Consider the following 26,313-nt stretch of genomic DNA (forward strand, 5'->3'; position numbering starts at 1 on the left):
TGTTGAGAGGTCTGTTCATAGAGAAACAAAAATCCAAATACTGTATTGAAATGTGCTTGGCCACCTTGCAACTCTGTAGTACTTATACAGCTTGCTTGCTTGCTTAGTCTAGGCTTAGTTGGGAATTTTTTGTGGTCCAGTGGACCAGATTGTTATCTGTCCCTACCCAGCTGGCCAACTCTGACAGGTGGATGGGACAGCCCATCTGCCATATCATCTGACATCATAATGGCATCAGGTGATTAACAGGTGGGAGATCCTGCCCAACTGTCAAGAGTCTGTTGCACAGAGCTTCCCAAGTGCCTAATAGCCAGCTGGTTGTCAGGTGCTTGGGATCCACAATTCAAGGGTCTTTGCCAGCCTTATGGTCAATGCTGAGCATAGGGCTGGCAAAGGTCCTTTATGTAGCGATTGACTGCACAATCAAGTTTCCCACAGAACTTCAGGAGACAATTCTATTGAGACTGAAAAGTTTTGACGTAAAGAAGTTGTTGACATAAAGTTGTTGCTGGCATTCAATAATATGGAGACTGTATAAATGCTGCCAATTACAGACTTAGTCTGCCTCCTTGTGCTGTGTGAGACTTTCACAATATTTCATTTATGAACATTTTTGTAAAAACATAAACAAAAGTTAACACTTTACACAGATGGGAATCCTTGTATGTTGCTGTTTTTCTGGAGGTCCGGTTCTTATGAATTGCCATAGTGTGCCTCTCCATCAGCTGCAGATTATGTTGAAAATCAGCCAAATAATAAAAGAAACTTCAAATGATGAAACTCATATGTATTTTTCTCTCTCCTCATCCTCTGTGTTGTGTGCACACTAGGTTTTACACAGTCTAATTTGGGACACTCATTTACAAGGATTCTGCTTGTAGCAGTCTGTCTTGCTGCTGGTGGATGGTATGTGTTTCAGTATGCTTCATACCGTACTCTAGAATATGAGCAAGCCCTGCAAACTATTGCCCTGCAAGCATTTCAGAACCACATGAAAGAGCTAATGAGCAACTACCCAAGTCAAGACAAAAGGTTGTGGAAGAGAATCCAAGCGCTCTTTGAGAAACGCCTCAACTCTTCTCAACCACATATGGAGCCAGCTATTTTATTGCTTACTGCTGCAAAAGAAGCTGAAGATGCCCTCAAATGTTTAAGCAACCAGCTTGCTGATGCCTTCTCATCCTCTCAGAGTGCTGCTACAATAAAAATTGATGGGGCTAGCAAAGCCACTCTGGACAGTGATGTTGTCAAACTCACTGTTGATGAAGAGTTGAGCTCTGGGTTCGAGGGAGGCAGGAAGGTAGCAGTAGTGCATCAGTTTGAGTCGCTGCCTGCAGGTTCCACCCTGATATTTTACAAGTACTGTGACCATGAGAATGCAGCATTTAAGGATGTTGCTCTAGTCTTAACTGTTCTCCTGGATGAGGAGACTCTAGGAAAGGACCTCAGCCTATTGGAAGTTGAGGAGAAAGTGAGGGATTTCCTCTGGAATAAGTTTACCAACTCAAACATGCCACGTTCCTATAACCACATGGACACAGACAAGCTGAGTGGGCTGTGGAGCCGCATATCTCACTTGGTTTTGCCTGTGTGGCCTGAAAGTGTCCTCCCACAGGAAAACTGTTTACAGGTGAAATAATTTTTGAAAAAAGAGAATGAAAACACGACACAGCATGTACATCTACTAATAGCTGGCTAGGGCGGGTTCTTCCAGTTTGGTAGTCAGAACTGCCTCTTAAATGTGTGCTTCAGGAGTCAAAATAGGATTTGCTCCTTTGCAAAGAAGCTGGAAATTCACAAGTTAACAACTTGTAGAGCATAACATAGCTCTGGTTAGTTGTCAGTCCTGTAATTCTTACAGTTCAGGATCTAGTATGTGAGGAAAAACAATGTTGCTAAGACCATCTAGCTGCGTTTGAAGGTAGCTTATGTGGCTGCAGAGTCTTTTCAGAAAATACCACGAATGGGAACAACAAGGCAATGAATAGAAAAATCACATGGTTTGCCTTTTTTGTTCTTGAAGCTAATTAGAATAAAATGAAAAGTCAAAGCTGTGAGTAAGACTTCATATATCAAAAAAACAACTGTCTTCCATTCATCAAGATCTGTGACTAAGTCTCCTATAATTGCAGACTCCTGGGAGTTTCCGTGTAGCCATGACCTAGGTCAGATGTGAGGAACTTTTGGCCATCCAGATGTTGTCGAACGACAACTCCCATCCATCCTAACCATTGACCATGGTTGCTGGGAGTTGTAGTTCAGCAACATCTGGAGGCCAAACTAGTGTCTGGTTTGACTGAAGTAATGATTCAGTTCAAAATCTGTAGGCAGGAGTGGCAGACCTTGTCACCTCACACCGCACTCCTGTCCAGATTCTAACTTTGGGATTGGCTGCACAATGCTAGTGCTTTTAATCCAAAACTACAAGTCTCTTCAGTCTGTTGATCCACTGCCAAAATGGCCTGCCTTTTGTGTGCCCCAGGAGGATGAGATCCAGCCTTCCTAAGGACACATATTTGTACTTGTCCAACAAGATGAAGGAACCACTGATTTAGATTAACCCCTGGTTCCAGTAAGCTTTAAGACTTTGATTTGAAAAAGTGTTGGATTGGTCTGCTTTAAAGTAAGTTCATGGGTCCTTTCTTGAAATAATTACTCCTCTGAAATTTAAGAAGATTAAATTTGAAATATTTTTAGATAAGCACAGGTTTTAATAGTATTTCACATAGGGCAGAGTGGATTTATTGCAGAAATGCGAGACTGAAGGCTGCACTCCTTGTATGGATTTTTTCATGAAGGTGGAGCTTTTCATGTAAAATCTTAACCTGACTATGTGTACAGTGTGTGACCTACATATTTTGAATGCCCCATTCCAAACAGTCCTACAGTCCAGGGCGGGCCAAACATCTTAATCATATGTGAATGTATGTACTTGAATGTGAATTATAATACGCAAACCTCAGGACTTTGATACTGGTTATTATATCATTGAGCCGCTTGGATTTTACTGTGTTTGAGAAGCTTGTAAAACCTGCATTTTGGAGATATGTTCTCAGAAAATTACCTATCTTGCTTTTTTAAGACTTCCCAATGTGCTATCCTTTGTCCTCAAGTGTATCTGCAATAAGTGTATAAAAAATGGAAACTACTGCTATCTTTGGAAGCGCTATGAAAGCTCCTTGCCATGTTCATAGAACTCCTTCTTTTTTAGTTTTTGCACACTGCCCAGCTACACATTCCTTACTCGTGGTCAAAAATGCTTTACTGGATTATATTAAAACTGGCCTTCACACTTTTAAGAGAAGATTCCTGGGCCCTAACACTTAAGACACTGGAGTGTGGAAGCCAAAACACATGAGAAATGTTAGCTTATATATATGAAGAAGGTCTTAGGAAAGTATGTACTTCATTTTTTCCATAGTCTTACAAGGCAAATACTTTTAATAATTATGGTGAGTTACTTATAAGAAACACAGACTGTTTGGAAATGTGAACCTATTTTAACTATTATGTTTTAGTTGTAATATTTCATATTTGTATTCTGCCTTCCTTTTGGAACTAAGCTTGAAGCATGGAAACATCTGCTGGTATGTTCTACTGATTGACAGAGCAGGGGGAAATGGGGCAGGTGCAGAGACACCATATCCTATGCCCCTTAATTTCCCTGACACACCCCAGGAACTGGCATAGTTTATTCCCGTCCATTGCAGTCAGTTGCTCTTCCAGCAGAACGTCCTACCCCCAGTGTAAGGTAGGATTGCTCTGTATGTTGTTTGAAGCTCATTAAAAGGTTGGAGGTTCCAAACCCACTGGTTCTATAATTTAGGAGCAACCGTAGCCGAGGCCACCAACTTGCCAGAAGATGGAAGTATCAGAAGATAATAGCTGTGCTAGATCTTAAAGAGCAGGAAGGTATGAGTGTATAAAAGTGCTCCCCCATCTATTGTAGGCCCAGACTGTAAAGGGCTTTTAAGTGTAGGTACTAGAATTTTGATTCCCCCCCCCCTAGAACAGGAGCTGGGAACCATTAGAGTTCATGTCAACAACACCTCCCAAAATGCCATTCTGTATGGTAGGTGAGCCCTTCTAAGCAATGAGGTGGGAAGTGGAATTTGTTCAACATTTTGTACAAGCTGACTCAATTTTAGGCAGTATTCTCACCCTGCCCAATAGCACCCTGCACCACATCCTGTACTGTTTGGGAGAGCTCACCAATGCCCCAGAAAGGCTTTTTCAGGGAGGAGGAGGAGGAGGAGGAGGGGATGGGGAAATCTTCCTTTCATGAACTTAGGATCTGCACCTATACGTTCCGTGGTCCTGTATATAGTTTTGCTTAAATAATTAAAAAAAATAGATTTGTGCTTTTGTGAGCTACTTGGCTATTCCTTAGAGCTTCTATAATTATAAAATATTTCTTATGCTCTATTGGGGCAGTTTACATATTTTCAGATTAATGAGCAGACAAAATAAAGAGTGGCAATAGTGGCTGCTTTGCTTAGTAAGCGTATACTTTACCTTTTGTGTAGGACTTTTTTGGCAGTGGGTACAGGAGCTTCAAGGCTACTACAGGTTGCACTGTTCATGAATTGAGCTTCATTAACAATCAACAAATTGGGATGCAACATCTGTTAATTCCTGCAGATCAACAGTACAGGTTTAGATGAGAGTACTGCCAACTTCTTACCATGTATGCCAGGGTACTTTTCAGTACTACCTTCAAGGTTATTTTCACATCAAGAGGAGGAGCTTTGCAGTGAGTTGTCTTGGTATATGAGCAGTGTTCCTACAACAGTTAGGTGTTAGCTAGTTTGTGCTTACTGCAGATAATGTTTTACATCTGCATTACCTTCCATGCAAAGTTTGTTTGTTATTCATAAGCAATATCATGTGGACAATCAAATTCCATTTAATAGAATAGCTAGTGTTAAAACACCTGTTGCTTGCTGGTTTTCAACTTACAAAAAGACATAGTACTATGGTACTTTGAAGAACATTTTGCTGTTATGTCTCTAAATATTAATTTTAGAGAGAGAGGGATAGAAACATACATTAATTGGAAAGCTGTCTGTTGTACAGAAGGCCAGTATCTTAATTAATAAAAGCAGCTATTCCAAATTGAGGACTGAGTAATACTTTGCATTAAGTTCCCATTTAAAATATCACAGTTCAAAGAATAGCATTAAAACTATAGAATTGGTGGAGGCTAGTAGGAGTAGAAATTTTACTTTTCTAAAGGAAGAATGCGTGCACATTATGTTCCCAGTTCTCATTTTGCAGCTTCCTTCAGTTCTATCAAATTTCAAAACTTGATAGTAGAAGATGGGTTTTTGTGTGTACAATACTCTTTCTGGCCTTAACAGGTGGAAGGAGGGAGGCCTTCCCAAAATACCAGCAGGCTTCCTTTAATGCTGTTCATGGATCTTCTTTGGTTTCAGCTGTAACACCCAGCTGCCTCTCACTATTTTTAGGAGTGTGCAAGAGTGTTATGGAGTGGAAAACTTTCCATTGCCCCTGTCTTGTAGTCACAATAAGGCTTCTTTACTTATAGTCTATCTCTGCTTCACTGCCGGGACCTACTAGTGTTTAGGTTACCCAGCTATGATTTACTTGCTTTGTAAGATTGGTAGAAGTTCAGTGAAACAGCTTTAAATGCAAGGTCACTTGGTTCTTCCTTCACTTGCCATCAGTGCTTATTTCCAGCAGGTAAAAACTTTACTGTGTTTCTAAAATCTTACTAACTATTGAAAAAGGTCACCAAAAAAGGCATTTGGCTTTTCTACAAATGAGCAGGGTTGTTTTGTCTGCTGCAGGCCTGCAGTTTTAAGTGGGAAAACACTGAATGAAACAAAACCTTTGAAGTGGGAGTATCTTTCTCATTTGGTTTTAGTGGAGTTCTTTAAATACTAATTAGAGGGGAGGGAGTGTAAATTGCTGTGAGTAGGAAATGATGGTGAATTTTAAAAGGTGCTAGTTGAGGTGCCATACAACAGTATTACTAATAAATTAAGCAAGCCATGGAATGTTCAAGAATGTAATGATACTCTACTAATCTGATTTAAACTTGGAAGGATTAAGTGGTCTATGACTGGATTAGAATGGGAATAATCAGTATTTGCCAGTGATTTTGTATTGGTGTATATGCTTACAAGCAACTTGAGCACACCAATCGTGTTACCATTTTTAAAAAATCCATTCTAAACTACTAAGATCTAGACTGTATGCTATGTAGGGAAAACCTTGCGTACTAGAGGCTTTGGCCACAATTCTGCACTTAGCTACTTCGGTTCTGTGGAAATCAATGGAATGGATTTATGCTTGTGTAGATCAAGCCAAGGTTGTATTACTGCTAAACAGTAGCTTGATTCACATCTAATGACCAAAGCATGTTTTAATTGTCATGGCAGTGCCTCTGTCTCATGCAGTCAGATACCCTTCCTCATTTCTTGGTTGGGGAAGCCATACAGTTTATGGTTACATTTGGTTTAGGAAAATAATGGTTTGCTTCCAATCCAGAACTTTTAATTTGAAATAGATTTCCAATTCTAGGTTGGAGGAGAAATATGGCTTATGCAAACTGTAGTGTCTCTACTTTGGAGCAAAATTTTCCTTAAACCAGAAAATGAGGGAGGGAGATGCAACATCCAAGCTGAAGAGTTGCAGTTGTGATAGCCAAAGTATGGTCCACCTAAAGCAGGTGTAAGCTGGCCCTACCATTAGGCAGAGAGAGGCAGCTGCTTCAGGTATATGATACTGGGTTTCATGATAGTAGCAAATTCTTCTACGTTTTATAAAATTGTTGCATTTTTACTGCAAAGGAGGGGGGAAAGTGCCTGTTGCATTTTCTGCCTTAGCTGCAAAAATAACTTTCTATATCGCCTACCATGATTTGTATGTGTGTGAAGGGATGCCCGATTTGCAAATTTACTGCTTCTAAGAGACAGTTTACATTTTATTGCAACAACATAAGATGTACTTCCTTGTTTAGTTCTATGCTGCACCACTGGAAAAGATGCATTTTTCCTATCAAGGAGCCATGTCATTTTGCCCCCCTGTGAGATTCTGAAGGTACTTTTTATTGTCATGGGGAAGTGGCTGTCAATATTGTGTACTAATATGTGAACTAGGCCTACAGTGATGACTATTCAGCTCTTTTTAAAAAGGGTTTTGAAAGCTTTATTTAAGACTTTAGAGGTTTATAGAAAAAGGAACTAATGTACACCTGTCAGCCTTTTGCAGTACTTGGTACAGTTATGCAAGATTGATCAATGTCACTGGATTATCAATAAAGGTGTTGCTTAGAAATGCATATATTTTGGTTACTTCAGCCAGATACATCTATTTCCCTTTTAACACTTACCTAACACCAGTGGAGTCAGTTGGTTCTTTAATTGCAAATCTTTACGCTTTAGACAACATAATATTTTGTTCAATAAGGAAATTATATTTGCTTGTAATAACTCTATAATCAACATTGATCCCCAAGGAATGGGTCCCTTCTAAGGCACAGTTTTCCTTGTCCTTAGAGTGACACCTTCCTTCCCTGACACCCTTATTCTCCATGACAGCAGGGGAGCTAAAATGCTGGGATTGGGCCAGAGCTATAATGTCCCTGAAGGCCTCAACCCATCAATACTGCTGCTTCTCAGCTTTTCCAGCTTAGCCACCTTGGCCTCAAGGGAACAAGCTGGTTCCCTGGGAGTCAGGAGTTTGTTGCACCAAGGACACACACACAACCTCTGTTCAAAAGGCAGATAGTCATACATGTGGCAAACACTGAAAAGCCCTTGCACTGCTCCTGGCTTCCCACTTGTGTAACTTTTTTTTTTTAAGTTTGAGTTACTTTATTGGGTGCTTTGGTTTTTTTAGGTCAAGGAAAGGAGGGAAAGAGCTGGGGTTCCCCTCCCTAGGTTGTTTTAAATTTATATGCCTTGCTAGCCTCATGAAAACCCTATTCATAGGGTTGCCATAAGTCGGAATCGACTTGAAGGCAGTACATTTACACTTTAGTCCTTACATTTGTGAAAAGTGACTTAATGATGAAAACTCATTGTCCTTCCCTATGTTAAGTAGCAACACATGATTTTTCAGAATTGTTTTTCTTGGGTGCTGAATTTGAGTTAATTTGCCCATAAGAGTTAGGACAGCATCTGGTGACAGTGAATGGTGATAATCCCTGATGATTGTTGTGAATGGCCTCAAATGAATATGGTCACAATCACACTTTACATTTAAAGCAGTATCATGCCACTTTAAGCTGTCATTGCTTCCCCCAAAGCATCATGGGAACTGTATCTTAAGGGAGCTGAGAGTTGTTGAACTGCCTTCAAATCAATTCCAACTTATGGTGACCCTATGGTTTTCATGGTAAGCGACATTCAGAGGTGGTTTACTATTGCCTTCTTCTGAGGCTGAGAGGCAGGGACTGGTCCAAGGTCACCCAGTGAGCTTCATGGCTGTGTAGGGATTCAAACTCTGGTCTCCCAGGTCGTAGTCCAAAACTCTAACCACTACACCACACTGGCTCTCTGAGAGTTAGGAGACACCCATTCTCTCCACAAAATTGCAACCAGAGTTCCCTGCGAAGAGGAATTGATTGTTAAATCACTCTGCAAATTGTAGCTCTGTGAGGTAACTCTCAGCACCCTTAGCAAACTACAGGATTCTTTCGCGGCAGGATGAGTACTGCGGATTGCAGGGCGGGAGATCCCAAGCCGCCTGCCATTCCCCCGTTCTACTTACCTTTCTCTATGCGTTTTTTGGCTGTGTGCACTGTGCACGCAGGTTTGCCATCCATCAAGATGGTGGTAGAGGTTTCACTAAGGGGCTGAAGACTCTGCCGCCATCTTGGTTGATGGCACACATGTGTGCTACATGCATGGTTCTAAAGGGCAGCCAGGTGGGGCACTGGCTGAGGGCCCCTGTGTGCCCCTTCTGCAATCTGCGGCAGGATTGCTGCTGCGGATAGCAGGCAGGACCTTCAGAGCTGCCCGCCATTCCCCCGCTTCACCTACCTTTCGCTCTGCTGTTTTTTGCGGCTGCATGCGCTGTGCGCACAGGTTTGCCATCAACCAAGATGGCAGCAGAGGCTTCAGCCCCTTAGGGAAACCTCAGCCACCATCTTGATTGATGGCAAACCTGTGCGCACAGTGCATACAGCCAAAACAACAGCACAGAGAAAGGTAAGTAGACTGGAGGAATGGCAGGAGGGTGAGGATCTCCCGCCCTGTGATCCGTTGTACCAATCCTTCCGCGAATCGCAGAAGGGGAGTGCGGGGGAGCAGGGCAGGCTGGTGCCCAAGGGCCCCAGCATACCTGGGGCCATCCTTGTCTCCACAGCTACCACTTTAAATACAACAGGGCCTCCCACCTGCTGCTCTGGGTGGCCGAATACAGCTCCTCAGCCCCGTAACTGCCACTTCTCTACCCAGCAGCGTGTAACGGCTGAAACAGAAATCGGGGGCAGACCACCCAACTCTCCGCAGGTGCCTCACCCGAATTCCTTGCCTCCGACTCGCACAGCTGGCCAAAGGAATCCACTTCCCCTCAAGTGCAAATCAGAAAGAATGTGAAAGCGCAAGCCCGACTGTTGCGCCTGCGCATGATCTCATCATTCCCTGTCAAGGACCCCAGATGCACCGGTCACTCGCGCGCTTGCGTATGGGACACCGTACTTCCTTTTCCCATAGAGATAAGAAAAGCAGTAGGGTGATACTTTTTTGGTCTGTGGTGTACATAGCGAATTTCCTGGTTATTTCTTTTGAAGTTTCAGCTGTCTTTTGTTCCCGTAGCAGCAGTAGGCGGCAGTTGCTCATAGAAGAGAATAGAGAAATTCAGGGCCGTATCGTTGTAGTGACTTGGAAGTATCGTGTTCCACTCCCAAAGAAGAAAAGACAGAATTTCTTGCTCTTTCAAACTCAGGTCTTTTGCGGAAGAAACGTAGGGTGGGTTCATTTATTTGTTTGCCCTGTAGTTGTTTATTTTGCTCTTGCAGATCATATGCACAATGCTGACAGCCAGTGGCGTACCAAGGGGGGGGGGCGGTCCGCCCCGGGTGCCCACAATAAGGGTGTGCAATAAGGGGAAGGAGTCCTTCCGCCCCCTGCCCCCCAAATCCTGATTCTTCAGATCTCTCCCGGAGCATATCACTTAGTCTTGCCAAGCCATGTGATCTGGAAAACCAGAACTGATATGGACCGGATTTACGCGGCAGCGGAGCGGGGGAAGCGGCGGAGGAGTATAACTGAACTTGGTGGGTCTCACTTCTAGGTGAGCAAGCCCAGGATTGCTCTGCAAATCAGTTTTAACTCTTACACGTTTCACCTTCCTGGGACCAAGGATATCTAACCCTAAGAGCCACAGGAGTAAAAGCCTTCTGCTCTCCCTTAAGCCCCACCCACTGGAAGCCCAGGGCAGCGCCGGAGGGGAGAGAGGCGCTCTCCGCGCTCGCTCAGGGGCGGCTTCCCATCTGGGCACCTGGGCGGCCGCCGCCGCCGCCAGAAGAGGCTCCCGGACGATAGGGGGTCCCCTTGGGTCTGATCCGGCGGCTGCAGGGCTCTCCTAGTCTGCTGAGGCCCTTCAGAGTTCTTGCCGGGCTTGACAGCCGCCTCGTTGCTTTGTGGGGTTCTGTTTGGTCCTCGCACCCTCCCCCCCCCGCTCTGATCTCCCTTCCCCCCCGGGGAACCCTGCCGGCACCTGCCTGCTTAAACGAGCAAACAACCCGGGGAGGGGGGGCAGGCCCCTTTCCCAAGGAGCAGGAGGGACAGACCTGTAGTGGGGGGGGAGACTAGGGGGCCCTCCCCCTAAAAAGCCCTCCACCCAATTTTTTTACAAAAATAATTACCGTTATTACGGGGGGGATTCTGGGGGCCCCATTACTTTGGCTGGTGCCCCTCCCGCGGAACTTTTCGTCTGGGCCCGGGAGACGGCAGAAAAAGTAAGGGGTGCACCACGACGCTCTTTGCAGAGCCCCTCCTCCAACCCTCCCACTCTTTTTTGCAGCCTCTGCGCCGGGGTTTTGCATTCCTAGAGAGGCTTCTGGCTGGGGGGGGAGTCATTTCCGGCCCTCATTGGGGAAGTGGAGGGAAGGCTTTGCAGAGGTAGGAGCACCTGGGGGGAGAGGGCATGCATGCATGCATGGGGGGAGCCACAGTGGAGAGGGCGGCGCAGCACTGCTCGGGAGTAGAGTCCGTCTTGCACCACGCGCAGGATCTCTCACTCTTGCTGTAAAGATCCTGGGGCGCACTCTGAGCGAAGCCCCCTCCCTTCTCTGCACCTGGGAAGGGGAGAGGTGCAGCCGCCGCTGCCAGTCCGGGATGGTGGCGGGTGGACTGGCCAGGATCCGGCAGTTTTCCTACACGACTGCTGCCTCTCCATTTTAAACGTCATGGCTTTGTAGCTTTTGCACGCAGACCAGCCCCCTGGGGATCCGGCCCCCTTATGGCCAGAGCAAGGGAGAGCTGAGAGGGGGCAAGATGCGAACGCAGGAAATGGGTCCATAGATCGGTGAGTCTTCTAGCTCAGTACTGCCTACACTGACTGGCAGCAACTCTCCAGGATTTCAGGCAGGGGACGTGCAGGAGATGATGCAGCCGTTGGGAATTGAACCTGGGAGTTTATGCGGGCAAACCAGGTGCCCTCAAAGGCCCAGCCCCATTACCACTAGCACTTCCCAGCTGCCTCTCCCAAGGCAGCAAGAGGCAGGTGCTGGAGAGGGAGCGGTGTCCTAGGAGAGGGGCTTCCGGTCGTTCTGTGGCTCTGCTTGGAGTTGGCTTCTGTGCATGCACAGAGTGCGCCTGATTCCTGCATGCCTTGGGCCTGTGGAGGGAGGGACGTGGGCCGGAGCTCAGTGGCAGAGCAAACTGCTTCTGGGCGCAATGTGCAGGCACAGTCCTTGGCATCGGGACCTGGGTTCGAATCCCCAGACAGCCATGAAGCTGACTGGGTGACCTTGGGCCAGTCACTGCCTCTCAGCCTCAGAGGAAGGCAATGGTAAACTCCCTCTGAATACCGCTCACCATGAAAACCCTATTTGTAGGGTCGCCATAAGTCGGGATCGACTTGAAGGCAGTCTGTGTCCATTTCCCCCCCCCACGAAAGGATTACTGTATAATGAATATAGATATTACACAATGCCACAAGAATGAAAGTAAGATTATTATATAATGTGACATAACCTGTTATTCATTTCCTTTATCGCAGCAAGCAATCTGACCCTAAATCTGTTATATCTAGTTCTTTTTGTTTGTTTCTCTTTATAAGGTTGCTGGATTCCATTTTTTCATTTCCTCCCTTATCATTTTATGTGACATTATCATCCCTGTTAACTTTATAATTGATCTCACTATTTTGAAAATCTTCTTTTGGACATTTCTCCAAAAATTGGCAGTACAAGTCCTTAGTAACTCCCAAATACAAAACTTGGAGAATTCTGCAGTCCTATCCATGTCTACTGAGAAGTAAGTCCAAACTGAATCCAACTGGGCTTACTCACAGGTAAGTTGCTTTTGGACTGCACACCTCAGATTGTCATCTTCTCTAGTTAGGCAGCAAAGGCTCTGAGCAACCATAATTCTTTAGTGCAGCCAAGCCAGCTAATTGAATATGACTCTACTGTACGTAGGAATGTCCCTGACCTCTGAGGCCTTCCTTCTGAATGCTGGTTACAAAAAATGCCTGTGCAAAAAAACCATTCCCCTCAAACCAGATGTGAAAATCCTAAGTGCTGATCACCTCTAGGAATAGAGGAACTGAATCAGAGACTGCTGTCTGCAAGCCTAGGAAATCAATGGCACAGTTTCCATTGATTTGTGTAGATTTGGACTGCTGGCAAAGGGCATTCCTTATTTGTTAATGGCGTCACCCTAGTTCAGCTTGTTATGGCCTGTGGTCAAACAAATAAATGATCACTTTGCCTCAGTCCAGTAGTCGCACTGTGAAGACTCTAAGAGACTCCTAAATCAGTTGATACTATACCTGTGCATAGATAGCAGTTATTCCATTCATTAAGGTATTGTTACAGCACTACATCTAGATGGGTGTAGATGCAGATGAAGATCCATAGAAAGCACTAGTGTAATTTCAAGAGCAAGAAATGTGGCTGTATAAAGCTAAGCATCTTTCTCTGCACACACATCTGTGGGGGCAAATCAATGCACAAATGCTGAGCAGAATGCCCTGGAAAGTTTGTCTGCACAAGCTGTATTTAAGCAAATAAAAGGAACACAAGAACAACTGTGCTGTAGCCTCAGTGGCATTGTTCCAATAGGATTTGGTGAACTGAAGTATAAGCTACTTGACTGTGGATGCCTGAATGGGGAAATGTTATCAGAAGTTATTGATTTCTTTAACTGTTCTATATAGTGGTTATATTTGTATAGATTGTATTTGCATTATACTTGCCTATTGGTCCCACTTTGCCCACACTCAATATAACAACAACAATAATTACCATATAAGAGATAATGCACTACACAACATTATTACCTAACTTTTCTTATTCTGAAAATCCCTGTCATTATTACGTACTCTTTTGAGAGTTTAGCCTGAGTTCAAGACAGAAGGTGCAAACCTATTTGAATCCGTGAAAGAGGAGCAAAAACATGATTTTAGTTTTTAGCCTACTATATTTATTATTATTATTAATTAAATTAACTATGCTAAAGAGAAGGGATTTACATTGGCTTCAACTCCACAATGAATGGACCTAAATGGGCTAGTGATTATATTATTAGAACCAATGTTTTCTTGATGATATAAGCTGGTATATGCTGCAGCAGATCTTACTTCCAAGTAGATGTCTCTAGAAACAGGATGTTCAGTCAAAAATTTTTTTTTAAAGTTGCACAGAAGGCAGTACAGACAGCATATGGAGAAAGAGATTAATAGCGTGTTTTTTAAAGTAATACATTGTAAGTAAATGTATCAACCAGCTTTTTTTTTTTTTTAGCAGCCAAAGTAGCTGTTAAAATTAGTAAAATGCTTATCTAACATCTGTTCCAATGTGTACATTAAGTAGTTTTTGGTCAAAAGAAGAGTTCCATGTTCTCTCTATTGAAGAATTCTTTATATATTGGGAGGGTGGCTAAAATATTTTTACTTAAATATCATCATTCTTTTAAACTTCACTTATGCTTGACTTTTGAAAGTTGGGTCCTAATTGTGCAAGTACAAAACAGCAAAGAGGGTTTTGCTGGGAGAAAGATTTAAAGGAATTGGCCAAAAAGGTTTGATTTCTTACCTGAGTACTGTAATTAGCAAATGAACCTAAGAATTAGGCATCAACATGTAAAAGTGCCCATTAGCACATTTCAAATGAAAAATAATTTTTACTGCAAACAGCAAAACATTCTTAAATATAATCTTCAGATATGTTTAATTATGCATTAGCTTGGATTAATTTGAATTAAGTCATTTTACAGGTAGTATCTTCCAGTGCTTATATAAATGGCTGTTGAGACACAGAGGCATTTTTATTTGTATAATAAGCACATGGCCTGCACAATAAGGGACTTTGCATTCTCATATTATCCACAGTGTTAAGACTTACTAGATTTACGATATCATGGAAATTGATACACAAATGCATTAAGCCCTACGGACTATCCCCACCAAACCAATTATCACTTCCCTTGAAAGCATGACATCAGGAGCTGGTAATGGGATTGTACATCCACTGCTAGAGACTTTGTCAATCTGGTGCCCTCCAGATATTTTGGACTACAACTCTCATGAGCTTCAGCCAGTGCTGCATGTAGCTTGTGGGAGTCGTAGTCCAAAGCATCTGGAGGACATCAGGTTGACAACAGCTGCAATATTATATACTATTAGCAATTCTATACTGTTTTACCATACAGTTGTTTAAATATTTTTAATTTTTTAATTTTTTTTACTGGCACGATTATATATACAAAGTTCCATAAAAGAAATTTTTCACTGTCTGCGTTTCTTTTCTGGCCATTATTATTCGTTTCATTTCATGATTATTACTGAAAATAATTTTGTCGTATAGAGGAGGGGGGTGTTAAAAAAATGATCTGCTCCGGGTGTCAAATACGCTAGAATGGCATCTTGTAAGGTCAGGAAAACTTTTTCCCTAGTCCGAGGCCCTGAGGCCATGGGCAGCCTTCTGGGGGCTGCACGCCAATGGAGGACGAGGCTGGGACAAAAGAAGGTAGAGGGCTGGATTCGGTGTTATCCTCCCATTGTAGGAGTGGATGAAGCTGAAAAAGATTGGATTATGTTACAAACTTGACGGTAGAGATATTCCTTTGTTCCAGTGGTTCCCAACCTCCCCACCAGCACCAGCACCTGGAAATTGTTGAGGATTTTGGCGGACCTTGTAATGATTTTTCTCCCAGTTGTAGCAATTGCAATGTGTTGTGCTAGATGCTGTATGATTCTCAATTGTATTTTAACTGCTTCTTTGATTTCATAGATACCGTATTTATTTATTGTATTATAACTTGAATTCTATGGCATTTAAATTGTACTACAATAAAATACAATATATAAGAAATAAGCAAAACTACAATTAAAATAAATATGAATATTTAATGCATCTTCAGACACAAATCCACGGCCACGCTGTGGACTATGAAGTCTACGCAGACTCTGCTCTACTTCTAGCACTGCAGCCGGGTTCCAGTTGCTGTTGGCTTTGAGATGGCCTCCGAAGCTTTGATATTTTTAAGACCTTGGGAAGCCACCTCCCTGAATCAGGCCCTTGGTCCATCAAGCTCAGTGTTGTGTACACTGACTAGCAGCGACTCTCCGGGGTTTCAGGCAGGGGGCATTCCCACCCCTACGTCGAGATGCTGGGGAACTGAATCCAAGACCTTCTGCATGCAAAACAGATCTACAGAGCTACAGCCACTCCACTCTTATCACTATGTTTCTAGCTGTTTGGTAGTTTTCACTAGTATCTCTAACTACTGAGTTGTTGTTAGTTTATTTAGAATAATAGGCCGCTTATGGGAGGCTTACAGCAGTCATTATGTGTAGACATATACAATCTCCTACTGGGAGGAAGGGCGGGATATAAATTTAATAATAATAATAATAAATAAAATTACAATAATATATTAATAAATAAAGAAATAATGTAAAGAACTGAAGATTTAAAAACAGGGCAACACTAAAGATCATTTGTAACAACAGGTTGCAAACGTTTAAAAAATCCAAGAGTCTGGCAAAATAAGAACTAGCCAAGCTTCCTGAGTAAGGTGTTCCACAGTTTTTAATGCCACTACTACAAAGGCCCTCTCCCTCATTTGTGGGTTCGCTTGGAAAAGACTCATGTCTTTTCCTCCTGTATGCCTCCTCCGTAAGCACCAATAATTGGTAGCATATGTATCTCTTCAGCAGTGTTTCTTAGCTGATTTGATGACTCCTGGTCATATTTAAATCTGTCTATGACTTGAATTGCTTTGATTCATTGGCATATTTCACATTAACTCTTAGAATCCCTACTTCAGTTATAGAACTTACCATTTGGAATGAAATAGATGTCATCTGTTAAATTTTTAATATCCTTTAATTTGAGATAAAGTTTTCTCACTAACTTCTCAGTAGCCAGATGGTGAATAGCTAGCATATTATAAGAGGCATTTTTTTCCATGTTGTATTAACTTTTACATGAGAAGTTCTGTCTTCCACTTCGTGGAAACATTCATCATATTTTGTGGAGAATAGGGGCTATATCTGTTATTTAGTTAGCTAGTTAACATTTGTTTTATGGTTATATATGTATTTGATTATAGTTGTGGGATGCCTTGGCACCTTTTGTGGTGGGAATTGTGGGATTTTTAAAAAATAAATAAATATTTGCTATCATTCCTGCTATTTCAGATATCCAGTGTGAGTGCTATTGACTGGCACTTCCCACACACAAGAAGGAGGTATTGGCAAGCTTCAGAAAACCCCATGGTTTGTCAAACAGCAAACATATATAAAATGTTGAAAAAGAACCCTCAGTGGGGGAAACCTGCAAAAACATCCAAGTGAGAACTGAGCATGCTCAGTGACTATAGAATGTTGGCTGATTGTTTGGAGCAAAACCCAGAAAACCAGATGGGAGAGGAAAAGGAATGTAGTGCTTGCATGAGGGCATAGCTAACAGACTGACAGTGCAATCCAACAGTAGCCGGCAGGATGGGGAGCTCCACGGCATCTACCTGCAGCTTAGGAGCTGCCGGCCTGGTAACTTGTTGTGGCACATAGGTCAGTTCAGTATGGTTTATTTCCTATCTCATTCCCTGTAAAGTGAAATTACCATAAATGAGGGAAAGTCTTTATGTCCCACTCTTTGGGACAGTAACAACAGGAAGAAGCATGCAAGTCTGTCATACCATCTTGATATCCCAGCGCTACAGCCTGTCCCTGGAAAAAGAAAGCTACAAGCGACTCTCTAGACTATACAAGAACCACCATTACAGCTTTAGGTCTGCATGTATGATTCCACTAATTCTTTGTGTATGAAGAGACGGCTGATACAAAGAGATGTGCCTCCAAAGAGTGACACAAGTGTTTTCAAAAAATCCTTTTATTTTACAATTCTACTTTGCATTTTCTAAATGAGGTTACCGTATGTATTTGTGGTTTTGTATTAACTTTGCTTTTTACATAATGAAAAGTTGTAAGAACTACTGTAAGCATTTTAACTCAGAACAGTTTGATTCTGCTGTTTGTTTAAATGGGGTCTTGTTATTTTAAAGGTTTCAGTTTACTTTATTAATTTGTATGCTTTATATGAATATTTATTTATTTTTGTTTCTGATACAAAGAATTAGTGGAATCATACATGCAGATCAAAGATATAATGGGGGTCCTTGTATGGTCTACAGATTCACTTAATTAATGCTAGGATGTGCCTTCTAATTTTAACATTTTCAAAAATGCATGGCTGGTTTTTATTTATTTCACATTTGAGCAACTTACACTGTACTGGTATTAATTATTCAGTGATCTATAAATAGACTTCATTATGTAATCCTTCCAGTGTGCAGTTTCCAAGAACTCCTAAAATACAAAGATAATTTTGAGTTGCAGAAATGCAGGGACACTTTTTTGGATCAATCAATCAAGTTTATTGCCAGACCGTAGGCCATCGCAATGGGCACATAAAATTTAATTCCATACAATTAGATATAAAACCATCTGCGCTAAAAACAGGCATGTTAAAACCCCGGAACTAAAACATTAAAATATTAAAAACATTATAACATTAGTCTCCAATATTCCTAGGACCCCAGATCTATTAAGTGCTTGGCCCTCAACTTTTGAGCGGCTAGGGCGAAATGGGCCACCCGATAGGTGACCCAGTAGTCGTTATCGGCTAAAAGGAAGGAGACAATTTGATCCTCCCAGCGAGGACCTTGGCAATTGATTACGATGTCCAAAAATTTGTTTCTTGGATGGGCGTAAAGTGGACAATCAAGTAAATAATGAGGTAGATCTTCCACCTTTCCAGATTGACAAATACACAGTCGCTGGTCCCGCGGAATCTGTTGGTAACGGCCAGATAAAATAGCACTTGGCATTGTCTGAAATCTCAGGGCTGTGAAGGCATATCTTAAATGAGCAGGTAGGGGGTATGACAAGTAATTTGCCCTTGTATGGCCAGCTTTAAATAAACCATACCACCTTGTGAACTTGGAATTAGAGATTACCTATCTGTCCATCCATATACAGTGATGCTCTATCTGTTCTCGAATTTTAAACCTGTTCTGTAGGGAAATAGATTGAGATGAAATATGATATTGATGGTATATCTTCTGAAATTTGGAGTTCCAAACACTATCTCCCACTGCCATATCAAGACAGGCTTTCGCCAATATCTTAGTTGGTGCATTTGTTAACGAAACCCAATATGTCAGCATAGATTCGTGTATTCGAGCGCTGACAGGGAGGAGACCAGATTCGGCTCTCAGAAACGCAGCAGGAGTACCCGGAGGTAGACACATTAACTGTCTAAGGAAGTTATTTTGAATGGTTTCTAAAGAGGGGACCGCCCAACCCCATATGGCCGCCCCATAGATGATCTGTGGAAGGACTTTATTCTGAAAAATTTTCAGAGCGGGGGCCACAAGGTGGCCCCCTGCAGTCCTGTAGAATCTTAGAATTGTCCCCGCGGATCCAGAAGCTGTAAGTTTAGTGGCGGCAATTTGTTTTTTCCAAGAGAGCGTATCTTGGAACTGAATCCCAAGATATTTAAAGGGATGGCATTGTTCTATTGGTTGGTTCCCAATGGCCCATTTATGATTACTGTATCTTTTCCCAAAAACCATTATCTTTGTTTTTTGATAGTTGATTTGTAGATATGGGAGTGAGTGATAGGAGAATCATGTCTGCATATAATAACATTTGGACCTTCCTGCTTCCCACTGAGGTGGGAAAGAATTTTGGGCCTGCCAATTCAGCAACGATATCATTTAGATAAAGGTTGAATAAAATAGGCGCTAAAAGGCAACCTTGTTTTACTCCCTTGTTTGCCAAAATTGGTTCTGTCAGGTTATTTCCCACTCTGATTCTCAAGCTGTTATTGGAGTATAGTCCCCTGATTAGGAATAGAAGTCGTTTATCAATATTAGTGCGGGCAAGCTTGGCCCATAAACGACCTCTATCGATAGAATTGAAAGCAGCCGCCAGATCAACAAAAGCGGCGTAAAGATGTTTTGTAGGACCGAGCATTGAATGTCTGGCTAGGAAATATAGGGTGGCGCAGTGATCAATGGTACTCTGTCCTTTTCGGAACCCTGCTTGTTCAGGGTATATCACTGCATTGGCTGCTTCCCACTCCTGTAATTTGAGCAGAAGAAATTTGCTGTATAGCTTAGCTCCAATATCCAAGAGGTTGATGGGCCAATAATTATTGGGATCTTGTCTCTCCCCTTTTTTAAAAATGGGAATGACAATGCTCTGCTTCCAACCCTCCGGTATAATGCCATTATTAATCTGGGTGAACAATTTAGCCAATATGGGAGCCCACCAGTCTGGAAAGTTAATAAAAAGTTCGGGAGGAATCATATCTTCACCCGGTGCCTTACCCCTTTTTAATGAGGAAATAAGAGGCTTGATTTGAGTTACCGTAACCGGGGGCCAGTTAGAGAGATTTACCTCCTTGTCGAGCATAAAAGGGACTGTAATTAAAGCAGGGGCTGTATAAATCTTGGTAAAATGATTAGACCACCCAGAAGCAGATATTTGTCCAGTTATGAGCTGCCTGTATGTTCCAGTCCCCCCGGCTACCATGTCCCAGAACAGACACTCATTTCCCTCCACCATCGCTTGGTTAAGCTGTTGCCATTGAGCTCTTACAAACAGGGCCTTTTTTTGTCTTAGCAAGGCCCTGTATGAGGAGCGGAGATGGACAAGGTGGTCATGACAGAACGTAATTGGGTCCCTTATTGCTCTGCGTGTGTAGTTAACTAATTGATGCTTGGCAGTTTTACATTCGAAATCAAACCACCTCGAGTTCGCCGGGCGAACAGTCTTGTGAGGATCCTTCAGGATCAACAAAGGTTTAAAAAGAAGAGTAATACGTTGGTAAGAGTTAAGAGCATCTGTCTCATGGTCCACAGCTGCTTGCCTGAGTGAAAGCAAAGGACTGCTTTCCAGAAATTGCAAAATGGAAGAATGTATGTTTGGGGACCATCGTACTCTGCGGTCAGCTATTTGAAGTCCCTCCATGTTTGGAAGAACCGGGGGGGGGGGCAGAGGGTGGCTCAAACTGAAAACTGTCAAGGTGGGAAAATGATCGCTTTCAATTCTATCTAGCACTGTAAATTTACAGACCTCCGGGATTAAAGCCCTTGAAACAAGCGTAAAATCTATCACGCTAGCTCCCCAGGATGTGAGGTATGTAAATGGACCTTTGGACAAGTCCAAGTCCGAGCCATGTAAACACTCCAGGTGGTGTACTTGGATAAGTTCTACTAACCTCAAACCTTGTCTATTTGCTATCTGGTCTTGAGAGACCCTGGCATTCAGGGGAATGACAGAGGCCGGGCCTTGATTTGATGAGGGCCCTTCAATCCACCCAGGACCCAAACTGGCATTAAAATCCCCACAGAGTATTACCCTATAAGAGGGAAATTGGCATTCCAGGAATGATAGGAACTCAGATAATTTGTCCCATATACATCCTTGGCCTAACTTTTTAGCCAAAATAGGTGGAAAATAAACATTTATAACTATAAGGGCGCCTATCGAGGAACCAGTTATCCTCACGCCCTGAACGTAGTGATCACAATTTGGGTTCAGAACTTGGATGTCTACAGTTAAATCAGCAGAAATGAAAATACATAGGCCCCCACTAGCTCTACCCTTGATGCTATGTTTGATCGCGGGGAGTGTAAAAACTCAAAAACCATTTAAGAATATCGACGTGTCTGACGTCGCCCAAGTTTCCTGGAGGCATATGATCTTAAAATGCTGGAGAAAAGGAGTTAGGTTAGCTTCCCTGAATTTGTTAGTCCATCCCATTATATTCCAGGAGAGGAACGTAAACTGTCAGTCTGTACTAAATACATCTGCCGAATGGATACGACTAAACTGTGCGTGCGTAGAAGAAGTCAACCTGGGCAAGGAGTCCATTCTATAAGACGCAGGATGCGGAGGTAACACAGTTTGTGCTTGAATTAAATTTTGTTCCTTCGGGAGATGAGCCACCAACTCGTTCGTCTCCTCTGGGTTTTCTTCAAAAGGGGGGGTCGGGTCCTCGTCTGCTTGCTCGTGAATGGCCGAGAGGCGCAGAGTAAGTTGTACCAGCCTATTTAGAATTCCATCCCTTTCATTCACCGGTAAATGGCTGAAGGACTGCAGCAGTGCTTGTTCCTCCTTCACCATAGAGTCATCTGTCCGCCCCTCATGATGATTTTCCTCGCAGGACAGTGTATACTCGGGGGCCGAGGGGAAAGCAGAAGTAGTATCTCTTCCCCCGGTTATAGTCTCCGGAAAGTTCAAGTTCGAATTCAAGTTCAGGTTCAAGTTGGTAGATCCACCAGAATTCAGAAAGACTGTCGGCCGAAAAGCGATCTTTTGAACACTGGGGCAAACCCTTGGATCTTTGGTCAAAACCTGATTTTCCGGAATTTTTGGAGGGTCCTCTTCTCTTCCAGTTTGATCCTGGGAATTCAGGTCAATCAACAGACCAGGATTGGACTGCATCGGGGAGTACACACTTCTCTGAGATATATAAGAGTGAGTAGTTAGTCCCGTAGGTGGTGCTAAATTTTCAAAAAATCTTGAGGTAACTATATCCAACTTGGCCAATGATTCCTTATTAAGCCATATTTGGTTTGCTACCTCCTGAGATATAAAGGTGACCACCACTCGGGCCCTATTGTTGTGATAGTAGAGATATTCTACCTGTGATATGTCGCTTGTATTTAAAGTCAGTATCATCGCCTTACGTACAGTATCTATAAAATGGCGTTTTCTAGTGGCTGAGAGAATATGACCCCATGGCTTGGGGTAATTTTCAAAAGCCAGCTTTTTCCTGTTCAAAACAAGATTCCACCATGGCTTTGAGTCTAGGGGCGTTATGTCCTGTGTCATCTGAAAGCCCACTAGTGCATCGTGCCAGGGATCCTGATGTGGAATATAGCCAGATGGGCTCATAATGGGGGCCTTGCTCAAATCCACCTCATCGGGCAGGAGAGGGAGGGAGTTAGGTCCTCCCTCAGTAGGAACGGAGGAACGCTCCTTGCCGGGATGTTTGTCCTGCATCGGTCTTGGCTTCTGTCGACCTTCTTCTGCTACATTGTCCAACAGGTTAAACAGCCTTTTAAAATTCATCTTATTACTCTGAGAAGGTTTGTAAGACTTTAAGTTTTTACTCTTTTGTAATTGAGGTACCGGACGCCTTTTTTTACCCCGGGAAGACTTTTGCCGAGACAGCGCTGCAGGCGCAGAGAGCTTTGCTGGATGAGCTTGAGCAGTGGTTATCAGGGTAGCCTGTAAATTTCGTTGTAAGGCAACTAAGGTTGTTAAGAGTGAGTTGCATTCGTTCAAATATGCTTTAACATGCTCCAGATCTGACGCCAACATGAGCAGCCAACCCTTTAGGGCCGGTCCTATGGTGCCATCTCTTAGGGAGGGATGGATAAGTTCCTTGCCTGAAACTAGATTTCCGACCTGATCCAAGGACCTGCTGGAGAAAGAGCCCTCCGCCATAAGTTGGAATATACAGGCATTCTGCTCTAGAGGAGATTCATGTAACATGTCCATAGCCTCTTGCAAGGATTTATCAGTGGATTGTTCACAAATGCCTGTAGGCGCCGCCATGCAGCTAATACCTTTTGGAGATGAGACGTTGATTAGGTTTTGGTTTTCAGCCAGCACTATTTCATCAGCCAAATTCGCTGCAGTGGGATCCCTCCAAGTGCTATGGGAGAGGGCTTTAAGGGAAAGGGACCAATCCAAAGGAGTGGATACATGCCTACAATCCCTTTCAGTGCGATGTTGTGATATTGTTGAAAAAAGTTTGTAATTTTTTGTTGTCCCCTTAGCTCCTTAGGTGGGTTTTCAGCCTGCCTTGATAGTGGGGAAGTTTCCTCCGAGGCCTTTCCCCGTCTCCTCTTTTTCTTTTCTTTTTCTGGCAATCTTTCTAGAGGAGAAGCAAGTCCTAAAGCTTTTCTCCCCTTCCTTGTTTGGACCATTATCTAAGTTATAATTCTAAAACTCAGTAGAGCAAAAAATAAATTAAAATGTAACTTGAGCCATCTGGCTATCTGGTAGTTTACAGGGTTTCAAGGCTGCAGACTGAATAGCACTTAGTCACTGCAAGTTTCTTCAGCCGGTTGAATTACTAGACTAAAAGGGATGGTAGGGCGTTTGTTTATCATATAACTCTCGTCTTTGAACAGAAAGATAAGATTAATTAGAAAGTAAATTTACAGAAGTCAAAGACGGGAGCAAAAAAGCTCACCCGATGCCGTCAACCGGAACCGGAAACCTTACCTGGCAGGGGAGACACCATGATCACTTTTTTGGAGCTCAACGTCCAAGTGGATTGGCTAATTTCAGTAAAAATATCCAAACGTTAATGAGAGTTACAATTCAACCTATACATGTTTATTCATAAGTAACTTCCACTGTGCTCAGTGGGAGTTACTCCCAAGTAAGTGTGTCAAGAATTGCAGCCTGAGCCTTTTATATCATGCAAAATGTTAGCTTGCTTTGACAGTCACTTTTATAAATCTTATTGCAATAAACACCCGATTCTATTTCTTGGGTACATCTTAGTCAAGAGTGGTCATGCAAGTTCTGGATTGGTACCTGGATGTATTGGTTTGCTGGATGAGGGCCAATAACCTGAGGCTGAATCATGACAAGACGGAGGCTTTGGCTGGGGGCGTTCTTGTGTCTGCGAATTGGGTAATTTGCCTGTTTTAAACAGGGTTGAATGCTCCCTTAAGGAATGGATACAAAGTCTGTAGGAGGTTGTCAGGTGAGATCCAGGTGGCCTCAATGGCTAGGAATGCACTGATCCAGCTGTGGCTGCTATGCCAGCTATAACTGCTTCTGAACAGGGAATGCTTCTGGACAGCCTGTCCACAGTGATCTGGATGTTAGTAACCTCAAGACTGGATTACTGTAATGTACTCTATGTGGGGCTGCCCTGAAGGCTGGTCCAGAAGCTGCAGCTAGTGTGGAATGTCAGAACAAGCTGAAACTAAATCCAGACAAGACAGAAATGCTCTGCGTCAGTCGTGGGACAAACCTGGAAATAGGGAATTTGCCTGTGTTGGATGGGGTTACACTCCCCCTAAAAACTCAGGTTCGCAGTTTGGGTGTGCTTCTGGACTCGGCTTTGAATTTTGAAGCACAGGTTTCTGCAGTGTCCAGGAGCGCTTTCGCCCAGTTAAGACTGGTTGGCCAACTGCGTCCGTTTCTAGAGATGTCCGATCTGACGAGAGTAACACATGCCTTAGTTACATCCCGGTTGGATTACTGCAATGCACTCTACGTGGGGCTGCCTTTGAAGACAGTTCGGAAGCTTAAATTGGTTCAACGTGCAGCAGTGAGAATGTTGACGGGAGCAGGCCTTCGAGCCCATACAACGCCTTTGTTACAACAACTCCACTGGCTGCCGCTTCGCTTCCGGACTCAATTCAAAGTGCTGGTGTTAACCTTTAAAGCCCTACACGGCTTGGGCCCTGTCTATTTGTCAGACCGGTTGTCTCGTTATGAACCTTCCCATTCTTTGAGGTCCTCGGAAGAAATACTTCTTACGATCCCTCCAGTCTCACAAGTTCACTTGTCAGGAACCAGAAATAGGGCGTTCTCGGTTATAGCTCCTAGTCTCTGGAATGCTTTACTGATTGAGGTTTGGTTGGCTCCTTCACTTGCGGCATTCCGCCGTCAGGTGAAGACGTTCCTTTTTCGGGTTGCGTTTAACTATACGTAGAATAGGAATTTTAATAAATCATGGTAACAAGTATATAATTATTGTATTTTTTAACTGTATTCGATCTGTGTAGATTTGGTATCTTATTGTTTTATTCTTTTTTATGTACTGGTTTTAGGTTGTTCGCCGCTCTGAGTTTCTGGGGAAAAAATAGAGTGGGCTAGAAATATTTTAAATAAATAAATAAATGTCATCACTTGGTTGTTAAGTGAGGCTGCCTACTGTGGATATATAACGTCACTTTTGAAAGATCTGCACTGGCTGCCGCTTTGCTGCAAAGCCAGGTTTACCGTTTTGCTGATGATGTAAATGCTCCAAGCAACCTAAGACTGGGTTACCCGAGAGAGCCCTTTCTTCTGCACAGATCTACCTGGTCACTGAGATCTGAAAGTGAGGCCCTCCTGGTTATGTTGCAGCCTGCCAATGCTCATCTGGTCGTATCTAGGGGAAGGGCCTTCTCTGCCATGGCACCCACTTTATGGAATCATCTCCCCTTAGATATTAGACAATAACCAATGATAATGGGCTTCCAGCACTTACTAAATACCTAATTTATTTACTCAGGCCTTTGCGTCCATTAGTATGACTTGCTGCACTTTAGCCATTTGTGAATACTGATGTATATTTTATTGTATTAGTTTGAATGTACTTGCATTTTAGTGGACTGTGAACTCTCTTAATATTTTTGGATCATGGGCACTATATCTATGGTTTTAATTAATTAAATGAATTGATTGCAATGAGGAATTTTATATTTCATGTACCATGGTAACAAATAAATTTCCAGATATTAAAAATAAATATCAATACAATTAATTAATTGCAGAAAGAATGAATAAAAACAACTCTGTACACTCTGCTGCTTAGAACATTTTGAGGAATGTTGATAAAGAATCCAAGAAAAA

The 26,313-nt window shown here is 42.9% G+C and overlaps 1 protein-coding gene and 1 long non-coding RNA gene across 2 annotated transcripts in view; one reads left to right on the forward strand and one right to left on the reverse strand.

Annotated features, from left to right (window-relative positions):
• Window positions 1-7,306, forward strand: part of LOC133388077 (torsin-1A-interacting protein 1-like) — a 30,246-nt gene extending 22,940 nt beyond the window's left edge. The window contains exon 8 of the mRNA XM_061634251.1: window positions 831-7,306. Within this exon, the coding sequence (XP_061490235.1) occupies window positions 831-1,639 (809 nt within the window). The 3' untranslated portion in view covers window positions 1,640-7,306. The remainder of the gene's footprint in view (window positions 1-830) is intronic.
• A 7,580-nt stretch (window positions 7,307-14,886) lies between these two features.
• On the reverse strand, window positions 14,887-26,270 carry LOC133388078 (uncharacterized). Its single transcript, XR_009763655.1, has 3 exons — window positions 23,959-26,270; window positions 17,935-18,015; window positions 14,887-15,218 (listed from the first exon to the last, which is right to left on the reverse strand). It is a non-coding gene; the product is annotated as an uncharacterized LOC133388078 (long non-coding RNA).
• Window positions 26,271-26,313: the final 43 nt, after the last annotated feature.

This window comes from Rhineura floridana, chromosome 6 (assembly GCF_030035675.1).
Source record: "Rhineura floridana isolate rRhiFlo1 chromosome 6, rRhiFlo1.hap2, whole genome shotgun sequence".
Lineage (NCBI taxonomy): Eukaryota > Metazoa > Chordata > Lepidosauria > Squamata > Rhineuridae > Rhineura > Rhineura floridana.